We start from the raw sequence: 13,655 nt of genomic DNA on the forward strand, positions 1-13,655 counted from the left end.
CGATAATGAAAAGAGGGAACGAAAAAAAAGGGGGAACACAACTAGCGACGTCCATTCCCGTTCACCGGCGCATTGTTGCTGAAGTAGCTTTGGTCGATTTTCAGAATCCACTCGACTTTCTGTGCTTCTGTGCGTGCCGCGAAAAGAAATGTATTCTGGGGTCCGTACACTGCGAAGATGTTTGGCCGGCCTCGCGATGAAGCCATCCCGTCTGCTCTGTTGTCAAAGAGCCGCGCAAAGTCTGGGTCGTGGTCCACCCGCGCATGTCGGAGATTGATCGTGTTGATTTCGTCGCCCTCGGGGGCAGAGTAGATGTGCAAGTAGGATCCGCGAAGCTCGACGAACCGCCGCACCCAGCGAGTGCTGTTGTCATCGTCCGGCATCATCAGATAGCTGGACTTGGCGACGGTGGCATTTTTGCTGAGTGTCTGCACAGCCGCAACATAACGCGGGGCTGAGCCGTGGCTGTCAGAAGCGTCCAAGAGCGCCTTATTATTGTTCTTGTTGGTCGTGGAGACGACGTCCCCATTAGTAGGTTGCTCGGTGTTAGTCTTCACCAGAATCGTCTCGGTGGGATCTTTCCTCGTCGACCAGAGACTGAGATAACGCTGAACAAGTTTCATTTGTCGCTCTGTAAAATCCTGATTCCGCATCGGCGTGGACCGGCCGCTGCCTTTCAACGGTGACGCCACAAGACTATCAGCCCCCAAAGCGCCTCGCGCTGCTTCCAGCTCAGCTGCGCGCTGTCTTCTTTTTCGAGATGCAATAAAATCTCGCACCAGAGATACTTTTCGCGGAGACCAGCTCGTTAGCAGTTCCTCGCCTTTCACGTAATCGCTCTGTGTGTTCATGCGCCAAAGATCTGCTGCGCGTTTGGCAGAGACAGGCCGGATAACAACAGAAAACATGCCGACCGTGGAATGCACCACTCTTGTAGAATTCCAAATCTGTCTTAGAATCGACTGTTGGCGAACGTAGGTGCGTCCGAGAATGACAAGAGTCTGATCCAGCTGGAATACGATGGGTTCATGGACACGCGACGAGACCAGATCCCAGCGCAGCGAGATCTGGACGCGGTATTTCTCGGCCGTTGTACGATCTAGAAGCAGAGACCCATGAAGACTGGAATCCCATTGCCCAATGATTGTGACATTCGACGTGCCATCCGCGTTATCCTTAATCATCGGCTCCTGTATCAAACGTAGCGGCACATCTGGCGTCTGCAAGTCTTGGTCTGGTATCTTCCCCCATGGATCGAGTAGACGGACTGAACCGACCCGTAAATTGGTGATGTCTTCCCAGGGGAAGTTCTCGGTAGAACTATGTGTCAGGTGAACAGCAACGCGCCGTTGCAGACCCTGGTGCAGCTGGTATGTGCCGGCATCCATGCTGCTATTCTGCACCACCTCCACAGGCAAGTAGTCGCCACTTTCCGCAAGCTCCAGAATCTGGATGCGCGCAAACACATCATGGCGCTCTTCTGAAAAGAATTCCGTTTCGGCAATACGTGGCGCCTTGCGTTTTGACGGTGCGGGCGTCTCGGAAGAGTCACGCATATCGTCCCAGCTAAGCAGTTTGTCCAGGTGCATAGGCGTTACCTTGGCATATATGCAAACTTTCAGCGAAACCGTCCGCAGACTCGACAACGGCAAGCTCATACTATGCACGCTCTCAAATCGAACGGGGTTCTCATCAAAGCCACTGATCATTTGCGTGGTGGTAGCTCCTCCTTCTTCAGATACGCCAGGTACGAAGAGCTGGGCATGGACCTCTGTGCCTTCGCGTTCTGCAAACCCAGCCATGTCCCGCATAACCACATTGAACTTGAGGGTAGAAGACGGGCCCTGCGCTGACGATGGTTCGAGGGACAACCGGATGATACCAATCACACTTTGCGTATAGGGGGAAACTACCTCCACGGAGAAATCCTGGACGCGGGTTTCAAACACAGCGGTCAACGGGATATCTGCATCGCCGACTAGGGAATACTGAGCTGGACACGTTTCCGAAAAGGGATTCTCGAGTTTGAAATGCTGGATATAATCCGGTCGATCAATATACTGGTGCATCTGACGCATCGCTTGAACACGTTTTTGAAGTTTCTCCATCGACCAGAGATGAATGGCACAGTGCTTGAAATCGATCACTCGAACGCAAACACAGGGCTTCTTGACCTCGTCCAACGCACTATCATCTTCGCCAGAGATACCATTCAAGACCAGATCGTAGGATGACACCATGTTGTGTCCATCATCAATAATTGCAAACTGAAAGACAACATTCTTGTCCATTATCTGACTCATCACTTGAGCCTCTTTCAACAACGAAGCGTGCTGTAGAATAGATTCGGCCATTCGGACATAGTTCCTTTTAGACCAGTGGCGGACGACAGTTTTAGCAACTTCAATCTCTTCGGGCTCCAGCTTTGCGAATCCGTTCTCATAAATTTTTGGGACAGGATGGCCCATCTCCTTGATGTGGTTTTCGTACTGCTCTTTCTGTTTCTGGAGCTGTTTCTCAAAATCAGCCTTGGCTGTCCGAAGAGCTTCCTCCATGCGAGTCCTTTGTTGGCGAACTTCTTCCACATCAGCATGGGGCGCCTCTGCTTTCAATTTCTCTTGAAATTCGCCTTTCTGTCTATCAAGTTGGCGTTGCATATCGTCTCGAGCTGCCTGTAATGAAAACTCCCCTTCCTCCTCATCAATTTGTCGAGGTGTTCCAGGCATTGTGATTGCAGTGTCGAGAGAAAAGTTATCAATGGTCCCGTTGGACATGTATTTATCGCGAACTGGGAAGGAACTAAGCGAATCAGTATCTTCGTCGTTCTCCAACAACCCCCGACGAACAGCACGAGCTTTCTGCACGTCATCGAAGAGCGCATTTAATTCATCATCGTTGAGGTCAGAGATCTTTTGGTCAGGGCCGAGGATTGCGCTGGCAGCCTCTCTGCGAGCGTAAAACCAGTCTGCATCTCGCCCGCCACGATAGGGGGTCGGAGTCGGGGACATTTCACCCTCGACCTCAGATCCAGCCTTGCTCATCGTGCGATCATGCGTTCTGCTAGGCGCCGGGGATCCTAACTGGCTAGTAGTCACTGAATGGCGCAGCAGACTCTGTTCCACTCTCTCTGCACGAGCTTCTTCCGGGTGATTAAATCTGAAAATATGGAAATCGCCAAGGATAATTCGACATGCACTTCGAAGGCGCGTTGGTTTTTCGACTCGTAGACCATTGACCATAATAGCAGCTCCTTCGCTAGGAATGAGTGTAACCACATTGTCCACGTTCTCGAAGATGCAATGTTGTTGACGAATCTTGGAGCCATTCAGTCGAATTTCAGCTGCATTTTCCTGGTCGATGTTGCCCACCCGCGTCTGACCCGGTTTGATATTATAGACGAGACATTCTGTCAGGAGCGGGTCGTCACTCAAGTTCACCAAGTGAGGCATTTTCTTTGGCGTACTGAGACCCACGAATCCCTTTTCAATGCTAATACCCAGTTCTTCTAGAGCGGCCTCACGTTCTTTCTGAATCTCTTCGGTCTTCGCAAGCTTTTCCTCCCATGTCTCATTCAGGTCCTTGTATAATTTTTCGCTCTGATTGAGCTGTTCGACGATCTCAGCCTTGCTGACCTTCTTGATGGTACCGTCTGGTTGCGCTATAGACACCATCTGCTGGTCTAAAGGTGTATCAGGGGGGTAAGATTCCTCCATTGGAACTCCCGAGCCACCACCTGACGCTATTGAACCTGCACCGCCACCAAGCTTGCTTCTCAGTTGAGCCAGTTCTTCTTTCAGTTCACGGATCATGCGAGCGTTGGGGTCTTCGTTGACCACAGCATGATTCTTGATCCGTTTTGCCGAGTCTGCATATCTCAATGTGCTCAGAGTCTCCTCGAAATTAATGTCTGCCGGAGAGATAGCTGCAATCATGGCGGTCATCGAATTTCCTCCGAGGGAATCCTTGAGCAGCCACGTCAATACGGAATCACGATATGGAACCAATGTCCCTTTCTTGCCCTTGCCCGACGAAAGATCTGCGAGAGCTGCAATAACACGGCCGAGAGTTGAAAGAGAACGATTGATTTCCGCTCCTTCCTTCAGTCGAGCACCGGTTGCACCTGTAGACGTCGCTCTCTCAGAACCAGCCAAATCAACCAGACTGATTTTGGCAACCTTTTCTGTGTCCATCGTCGTCTCTGCATCGTGTCGTTTCTGCGTTAAAGTGAGAGTAAACACGGCGTGCGATCGACTGGAGGTTTCGTTCATGTTGGTCGCGGCGACCGTTCTGGCTTTGTTACCTTCGTCCATGAGATTCTCGATCTCTTGGAAAGAGCGCACGACAAGCTTTGCCAGATCCTCGACATATGGACCAGTTGACGGATGCTCGCGAACTTTAAGATTGCCTTTGGTGGCTGGATTGAGCAGATCGCGGACACGTTCATTATAGATTTCCAGGTATGAGACTTCCACTGTACAGTTCAAATTCTTGTCTTCCTGTATCGTAGCAATCCGCTTGAACATGTCCTGGCAAATTTTCGGGATAACACCATGCTCTTTGCCGTAGCCCATCATCGAGTACGACTTTCCCGAACCCGTCTGACCGTAGGCAAAGATACAATTGTTATAGCCCTGAAAGGCATTGTCGAGAAGCGGGACACCCAGGTCTGCAAAGAGATTCTCCTGTCCGGCATAATTGGGGGCACTCTTGTCAAACGACCAGTATGATCTATCGAACGCAAACGTCTTCGGACCGTCCGGCGTACCCTTCATGCCACCTTTGCGCATCTTCTCTTCGGCACCGGGGGGCGGTGTGAGAACCGTCTGGTTCCCTTTCATTTGTACGATGCATTTTGCATTGCGCTCGTTTTCTAGTGACGACGCCGTTGACGTTAGCTTTTTGCACGTAGTCAATCAATCACTCGATGGGGCTTTTTATAACTTGCCTCGACTGTTAAACGGCCGCACTCGCACCACCACCTTGATATTTCCACCGCCGGCTGGAGCCATTATGAATGCGATACGTTTTCCATGCACTCAAGTCACCTCCAGAGACGCAGACAGTTGAGACTCGGCGTCTCTCCCGGAAGCCGGGCGTCGCGTAGATATGCCAATACAATAGTACGTACGGCCAGATAAGACGAACAGGTGGCCGCGAATAATTCGTCTCTTCTATATGTCGATTGTTTCAGCACTGTGGTAGACTCCGCCAGGGTAGCTGTCATGCACCGGGGGGAAAAAAAAAAGGGTCGCGTCGAGTGGGCGTAGGACGCCTCGGCGGTAAGTGGCAGGACAGTCCTGCCGTATGCGAGGTCTCTTCTGGGTTTTGATATATGAAATTACCGGGTTGTCGCAACCAGCTGCGCTGCAATGATGAAATGCGTCGTTTATGGAGCAGGAGATTCTTCGATCCTTGGTTGCCTTTCCGCTCAGGAACGGCGAAATAATGAGCCACCCCCGTCCCCAGCCAGATGCGGCTTAGCGGCATCCACTCGCCTTTCATTTCGGTCCGCGGCGAATCATATCGTTTGTTTACATTTGCATGTTGAAGTATACACGCAGTGCCTGGGCTTGTGTAGACGCATAGGGGTCTAAAGACGAAAAGTACTATCTAGTACAGAATGAAGATAGAATTGGTGTAATACCTATAGGGTCATATATATATATATATATAAAAACTAGTCGGGTATGATATACCGGAAACTACGGATATATAGAGAGAGAGGTACCCACGTACTTCGAGTAGGCAATTCAGAATTAAGTCCTAAGAAATGATTGTGAAATACATATACAATGGCAACAAGGTAATACGAAGCAAGGAAGCGGTAGACGCCTGCCAGTCATTATATCGTAAAGGGTTCTCAGACAAAAATGCGATAAAGTACCACTAAACTGTAGCTCATTTATGGGCAGGTCGACGTCCCAATCTTCCATTACTCGTCGCCAAAACACCCTTGTTGGCTTCAACGAGGGGATTCAGCCACTCCTGCTCTTGTTTTGTTTTAACTGGGAATGCGGTACCACCTTGATTGAGTCTCTATCAGCATCCATTACCCGCACACAGAGAGAAAGGAGAAAAGAAAACATACCAATCAAAGTAGGCGGCGCATTAATATATATATTCTCATGCTGAGTTCCCTCGGCCCTGTAAATCTCATGGCTAATAAGGAGATACGGATGCTTCTTGACTGTTTGGTTCCAGTAATCCCAGGCCACTCGGTGGACGGGGCTCTCAGCAAAGGCATGGATTCCCTCGATGTTGCGCCAGTAGCTGATGGACAATAACTCGTTGGAAGATGCGGACTGGCTGCCTAGGTACGAGCTCATTCCGAGGAAGCCATATTTCTCACGGCCCTCAGGGTTATCGAGCGACTGCATCATGTCTTGGAAATAATCACCGACCTCTTTGAAACCTGGGGCTAGCATCCGTAGCGGGCTGCGAAGCGGGGTTAATTGGAGAGCGTATGCTTTTTTTACATGATTGCAAGTACGTACTGGTTTGATTTGGAACTAAGAAACATCACAACGACACTCTCTTTGGTCGGCTCCGTCGACGGCATATTGCCATGCAGATCAGGCAGCTGTACGCTGGCCTTGCCGGGGATAACTCTGGCCATTTCGGGATTGGGAATGACGCCGTACACTTGCAACATGGTGTTTGCCAAGTAGTAGGCCAGTATCGCGAATAGGCAGGTAGACAGGTAGATTGCCGTCTTTGGGAGAAGGATTGAAATTAGGGCTTGCAGAGAGGCACCGAGGAGGAGCCATGTTGACAGCGGAAACTGGTCACGGAGATACTGTCAAACTGTCAGCAGCAGCTCGAGAGAACATGGATATGTGTGTACACGTACCACGCCTGCGCTTTGTTGAAAAACGAGGCTTTTGGGCGCTGCTGCGGAGGGCTGGAAGATGGATTTGAAGGGCGCCATGGCTTGTCTTGAATGTTTATTGTTGCCGTGTAAACTCATCCGAAGAAAGGACGTCATGCTCCCTTATATGTACCCTTTGTGCTCTTCGGGCGTAAGAGTGGGCCTGAGCGGCGGGAGTGACGCCGTATAACTCCTTCTGCAACCGCCAATTACTGTCACAACCACGACATCATCGTAGGCATTGCACGGATTTAGCTATGCAAAAGAGACCATAATATATCCCAATCTTCTCTCTGAATTTCACGAACTCGTAGATGAGGAGGCCAGCCCTGGTTACAATCCTAAACACTATTATCCAGCGAAACCAGGCGAAGTCCTTTCCGATCATTATCAATTGCTGGTTAAAATTGGATGGGGTGCGGGTTCAACGGTGTGGCTCGCACGAGATGTAGCTAGGCATGCACTCCTGCTTCTTTTTGTCTTTTCTCTCTTTTTTTTTCTTTCTTTCATCTATAACTGCGGATATAGTTCATGTAACAAACCGCTTCGCACTGCGGACGCCCGGTCGTCCGCAATTGTTTTGACAGCTTTGAGGTGACTGGCCCCATCGGAAAACATCTATGCTTAGCCTATGAAGCTGCACGAGAGCCTCTATGGGTTTTCCAAAGACGCTTCGAGACGGAGAGGTTCCCGCTGTCGATGGCGAAAGGGTATATCCTTATTCTTCTGGCTGGCCTTGATTTCCTGCACTCTGAATGCAAGATTGTGCATACTGGTAGGTAATAATCAATCAACCGTACTCCGCAGCTACACTGGGAGTAAATAAAGAGACTAATATATGCTTCCAGACTTAAAACTCGATAAGGTCCTCATAACTCCCGAAAACAAAACCATCCTTTCCAAATTCGTCAGAGAGCAGGCCACTCAGTCTATGCAATACAAACCCGATCTAATCACAGGACGCGTCGTCTATCGCTGCCACAACAACTTCGGACCTCTTGATCCGAGTGGACTGGGTAATATGTATCCCCAAATCACCGATCTTGGCGCAGCTACTTCACTTGGCAACAGCGGTCACGATGACTCTGTTGAACTTGGGACTCGTCCTATACAACCTGATTATTATCGTGCACCAGAAGTTGTGCTTGGTTGCGGGTGGAGTTTTACTGCTGATATATGGAATCTGGGGGTTATGGTAAAACATATATCTTATCCGGCACGCAACAATACAGACATATATATATATATAGTAACATAATGAAACAGGCATGGAATATGATCGAAGGTACCGAATTATTCACTCAGGTGCAAGATGCAGAAGGAAATTATGATTCGAAAGCACATCTCGCGGAAATGATAGCACTGCTTGGCCCACCGCCAAAGAAGTTGCTCGTAATGTCGAGTTCTATGTCACGCATCGAGTGGTCTCCAGCCATCACAGATGAGAGGGGCAAAATCTTCAAGAACAATAGGGAGTATTTTGGAGGTCCATTCTTTGATGACGAAGGTAGGAGTCTTAACCAACTCGCTCGTTCGCGGTATGATTATATTCTATATTGTATTTACACTTATTTTGCGTGTATGATGACAGGCAAGTTCCTCCACGACGACCTAATACCGACTCGAACCCTCGAAGACACACTTCCATCTTTAGAAAAGCATGAAAAGGAAGCGTTCTTGTCGTTTATCAGAAACATGCTCACATGACTGCCTGAGGAGCGAAAAACGGCGCGGGAGTTGATGGAGCATCCGTTCCTCAACAGTCGATGATCTGACGAATTTAAAGGATGGTAGCTAGAAATCGCTATATTGCCTGGGAATAGAATTCGTATAGTAAACGTCTAAAGTAACGAGCATTCGACAGCTAGTTGCTGTTCGAACGCCTCCGAATCTCTTTTTGCAAGGGTCCTAACCAACCCGATCGATTGAGAAACGGCTATCTTGTTGTCTGTGTATGTACATATATTTATGCACAATTCAATCCATGCTCGAAGTCTAGAAAGAGCGAGGTTAAGCATGGCTGGAGAGGATGTTAACTAGGGTTATACAACTAGTAGTTAGCCCTAATCGACCCAACTGGGTAATTTCCGACTCCTTATTCTACCGACAAGACAGGAGCCATAAAGCGGTGATTCGTAGAGCCTTCAAGATTGTTATCTCAATAAGTTAACGGTTCTTGCATAGGTAAGTAACCTCTTATTGGTAGTTAGACTACAGGGGGCCTTATCTCAGTGGGACTAATCCAGTGTTAGTCTGAAGCAATTAAAAAAATCGCGCGTTCTTTGTCTCTAATCCACCTTGCATATTAACAGCACTTCACCAAGGGAAACTAACTCAACAGAGGGCTTCCTGGAAGAAAAGAAATGTCCTCGTCACATTCTTGTGTTAATGACGTTATTTTTGGCCGCCTGGAAATGGAAAGTAGTTGGAAAGCTGCTGACCTCGACCAAAGCTTTCGCTCCCCAATATCTCTCGCCAGTTGCTTCGTATGGAGTATTCATCGCCACGGGCCAGAAATCAGATGATGGGTTGAGTATGACACGTGCATTCTTGTCGTTGTCATTGCTGGCTCTCATATCAACGCCATTCTCCATGTTTTTTCAACTTGTTCCTCTGATGATTGGTGCACGGAGGTGCCTGAAGCGTGTCGAAAAGTTTCTCGAGTTGTCCCCTCAGCATGATTCTCGCGTCTTCTTGCACATTAACAAGACTGTGCAACAATTCAAGACTTCCAATATCGTTGCTGATTTCCCCAGAGTTGGAGATTCATTCGAGCTGCGCAACAGGAAGACTGGGATAAGTACCTTTAGTGAAACTAACAGCGAAAATTATGACTCTGTGGTCCATAAAGCAACGCTTGCATGGCCTGATCATGACCCTATTCTTCAAAATGTGGACATCAAGATCCCAAAATCGAAACTTTCCATTGTTATTGGGCCAAATGCCAGTGGCAAAACCACTCTCTGCAAGGCGCTTCTGTGTGAGGCACAAATCGTCTCTGGCAGTGTACACGTCGGTACATCTCCTGATATAGCCGTCTGCAACCAACAGGCTTTTCTTTTCAACGCATCAGTACGTGAAAACATCACCGCATTCTCAAGCTATGGTGCCTCATGGTACAACTCTACCATAACTGCCGTTGGTCTAGAAGACGACATCAAGGGCCTTCCTGATGGAGACGATACCCTGGTTGGTAGCAATGGCATATCTCTCAGTGGTGGCCAAAAGCAAAGAGTTGCAATGGCACGTGCGGTGTATGCTCGGAAGAAAATCATACTCTTTGACGACGTATTTAGTGGCATGGACAGCTCCGCCGAGAAGCTGATTTTTGAGAAGCCCTTCGGCGCTGGTGGGTTTCTACAGATGCAGGGGACAGTAGCTGTGCTGTTTACACATGGTACTAGGTTTCTTTCAATGGCAGATAACATTATTGTTATCGAGAATGGCCAGGTTCACCAGGGGACTTACAATGATCTATATTCAAGATCAGATAATCTTCGATCTTTCATGGCGCAAATCGATGATAGTATACAGCCCATGTCAAAAATCGAAGGACCTCCACCAGAACCAATCCTGCGAAATTGAGAGGCGTTCCTCCAAATCTGACTCTGCCTTCAACTCAGCACACAACCCTGGAGATCTCACAGTATACAAGTTCTATATTGACGCCGTGGGAACTCGCAACATTATCATTCTTTTCATATTAGCCATTTCCCTCAGCTTTTTTACGAGCTTTCCCTCAGTGTGGCTGACGTGGTGGACGGATGCAGAGGTTCAAGGCCCAGTTCACAACGGTAAATATTTTGGAATATATGCTGCATTACAAGCACTCGGTTGGCTCTCCGTCGCTGCTTTCTTCTATCACACCGTGGAGAGGATTGCAGTCAGTTCTGGAATTAGTCTTCACGAGTCAGCTCTGAAGGCAGTCATGTCAGCGGGGCTTGCATTCTTTTACTAAGACGGACACTGGCCACACAACGAATCGGGTTTCGCAGGATATGCAGTTGATTGATGGGGAACTGCCTCGGGCCTTTATGAATCTGATCATGAGCGTTGCCACTGCCATAGGCCAAGTGATTCATATCGCGCTTGCTGCACCATTCGCTGCGATATCATTCCCTTTCATCATTGCGGTGTTCATCGCGGTGCAGAGATTCTACCTTCGGACATCCAAGCGCTTGAGGCTTTTGGACCTTGAGACAAGAAGCCCGCTATAGTATGTTTCTCACGATTCGTGCTTCCTTCACTGTCTGACAATTACTGACCGAGAAGTCATGCGCAGCACCCATTTCCTTGAAACAGTCGCCGGAATTTCCACTATCCGTCCTTTCGGCTGGCGTGTAGCATGCATGGATCGATGCTACCAGCGCCTAGACAGCTCTCAACGGCCCTTTTATTTGCTCTTCATGATCCAGCAATGGCTTTTCTTTGTGCTCGACATCATCACTGCGATCCTAGCAGTAGTCGTTGTTACCTTGGCTTTCAAGGTTAAATCGAACTCTGGATTCATGGGCGCTGGACTAGTCAATCTTATATCGTTCAATGCTACGTTGAGATCCATCATATTCTGCTGGTCTCTTTCTGAGACTTCTATTGGAGGGGTGTCCAGAGTTCGAGAATTGGAATACAGCATCACCCCGGAAGAGAGACTGGATGAGAAAGAATTGCCGCCAACGAATTGGCCGACACATGGGAAGCTGGAGATAATGAACCTGACAGCCTCATACCAGTAAGTGGACGTTGGGTCCTTAACGACAAGACGATTTACGTAGGTGGAAGCTGACGATCAAAAAGTCTCAACACCGGTGTTGACATCTTGAAGAATGTCAACATGGTCATCCAGCCCGGAGAAACACTGGAAGGTATGTATATTTGGCCGATAAATGTATAATCTACGACAAAGTTACAATACTGACCTTGGAACAGTGGAAAATCATCTTTCCTCCTTGCCTTACTTCGCATGATTGAACTTCGGTCTGGGCGTATCTTGGTTGATGGGCTTGATATTGGAGGCATGTCACGGAATGCCCTAAGGACGCGACTAAACATCATTGCACAGGAATCTTTCTTCCTCCCAGGGTCAATTCGCTTCAATCTTGGCCCTTATGAGAATCAATCTACTGATGAGATGATGATGATTCGGGCCCTTTAGGATGTGCATTTGTGGACAGTAATCGAGTCTTTGGGCGGGTTAGAAGCGGAGATGAAACCCGATCTTCTCAGTCATGGGCAAAAGCAACTTTTTGCTCTTGCACGAGCCCTGCTACATCCGGAAAAGAGGATTCTCTTAATGGATGAACCTACAAGCAGGTGAGTCTTATATATATAACGTTAGTTATAATAGTTTGATTTAGAAATGTTCATAGCTAACTAACATACGCAAGTCTCGATTCGGAGATCGACGCCATGGTACAGAATGTAATTCGCCAGCGATTTCAAAACCATACTATCATCGCGATCTCGCATTGGATAGAGAGCATTCTTGGCTTCGATCGAGTGGCCGTCTTTAGAGAAGGTGAACTTGTCGAGTTTGACGCTCCTACTGTGCTTATGAAGAGGGAAGCTTCCTTTTTCAAGGAACTATGTGTAGCTCGGGGGTATGCCCCCGGAAATTAGTAGAAGCCTGCTTGGAGATTAGAATGTGATTTAGAAAAAAGTATGATTGGCATTATTCCAATTTAAAAACTATATACAAGATATATACCTGACTGATCCAACAGACCGAAACAGTTGCGCATATAATGGTCGTGAGTTGGTGTATTAGGGTTAGAATAAAACATACGTAGGTATTTAGACAAAATAAATGAATCCTATTATCACTATAATAAACTAGTTAAATATTAACTGCGCACAATGACATAAGTCCGCTACCGACTACATCTCTAACAAGCCTAGCTGGCTGCATGAATGACCTGGCACGGCTGCTAGTTTGTACCCAACAACAATGTTAAATATGCATCTGTGGAAAGCAGGATGGCGTTCGATCTTTATATAGGAGTCACCTCGGGGGGAACATCTGACAATCATGGATGCATTAGATGGAGGTAACATTGATGAATTGTGGGTTATTTCGGGCACGTTAACGTTGGACATGTACCCACTTGTTTTGGGTTGCTGCTTACTGCGTAGTCGTACTTGGGTGCCTAATGTGTATTTATAAAAGGGTCGACCATCTAGGAGGATTGGGGGACAGTTTCTTTTGTTTCTCTGTTTTTTCTCGCCCTCGGAGTTCGACCTCTTTCCAGCAATGTGGGAGGTTTATGGTATATGATTTGCCAGATTTTGACGATGAAACTCACTGTACACTTTCAATCGGTGAGTATGTACATCCTATCTCATGCATCTAACTATTTGGAAAAGGGTATGCCTGTATTGTCTAAGCTGGTATCGTCGAGACTAAGGTAGGTGCAATAAACAGAGTGGCGCACACCCGCATGAGAGATCTATCAGCTGATCTGGATTATGCCAAAAGACGGAATTCTTGAATTGCACATAGAAGCTGAAGCCTATTGATCGTACCAGATAAACTGTAAAATTGAAAGATCAGAGTCGCAAATAACGAGCTGCTGCCTGCATGCTGTCCAAGGGATCCTAGCCTAGGTACCCCTGAAACGCGAAGATATGTGAATAACTCCGAAATATCCGCATGTATTCACCCTATCTCGTATGGCGGATAATGTAATGATTATCGAAATCTAATTATCGCTGTGTTCATCCTATCAAGGTCAAGGAATATGTCGTATCATCTGATTGGATCGGGTTGATGGGCCTGGCTGTGCCTCATTCT

At 47.8% G+C, this 13,655-nt stretch overlaps 4 protein-coding genes across 4 annotated transcripts; 2 read left to right on the plus strand and 2 right to left on the minus strand.

Moving 5' to 3' along the window:
* Positions 1-41: 41 nt before the first annotated feature.
* On the minus strand, positions 42-5,009 carry UA08_06040 (hypothetical protein; the record flags this gene model as incomplete). Its single annotated transcript, XM_020268729.1, has 2 exons — positions 42-4,895; positions 4,974-5,009. 2 exons carry the CDS (start codon positions 5,007-5,009, stop codon positions 42-44), a joined length of 4,890 nt encoding a protein of 1,629 aa, XP_020118833.1.
* Positions 5,010-5,898: 889 nt separating this feature from the next.
* Positions 5,899-6,928, minus strand: UA08_06041 (hypothetical protein; the record flags this gene model as incomplete). Its single annotated transcript, XM_020268730.1, has 4 exons — positions 5,899-6,023; positions 6,089-6,435; positions 6,495-6,796; positions 6,851-6,928. 4 exons carry the CDS (start codon positions 6,926-6,928, stop codon positions 5,899-5,901), a joined length of 852 nt encoding a protein of 283 aa, XP_020118840.1.
* A 639-nt stretch (positions 6,929-7,567) lies between these two features.
* Positions 7,568-8,575, plus strand: UA08_06042 (hypothetical protein; the record flags this gene model as incomplete). Its single annotated transcript, XM_020268731.1, has 4 exons — positions 7,568-7,643; positions 7,717-8,063; positions 8,135-8,375; positions 8,460-8,575. 4 exons carry the CDS (start codon positions 7,568-7,570, stop codon positions 8,573-8,575), a joined length of 780 nt encoding a protein of 259 aa, XP_020118839.1.
* A 656-nt stretch (positions 8,576-9,231) lies between these two features.
* UA08_06043 (hypothetical protein) lies at positions 9,232-12,610 on the plus strand (the record flags this gene model as incomplete). Its single annotated transcript, XM_020268733.1, has 9 exons — positions 9,232-9,289; positions 9,321-10,217; positions 10,273-10,751; positions 10,864-11,084; positions 11,151-11,597; positions 11,663-11,730; positions 12,040-12,178; positions 12,253-12,465; positions 12,589-12,610. 9 exons carry the CDS (start codon positions 9,232-9,234, stop codon positions 12,608-12,610), a joined length of 2,544 nt encoding a protein of 847 aa, XP_020118838.1.
* Between the last annotated feature and the right edge of the window lie 1,045 nt (positions 12,611-13,655).

Source organism: Talaromyces atroroseus (genome assembly GCF_001907595.1).
Source record: "Talaromyces atroroseus strain IBT 11181 chromosome Unknown scaffold_8, whole genome shotgun sequence".
NCBI lineage: Eukaryota > Fungi > Ascomycota > Eurotiomycetes > Eurotiales > Trichocomaceae > Talaromyces > Talaromyces atroroseus.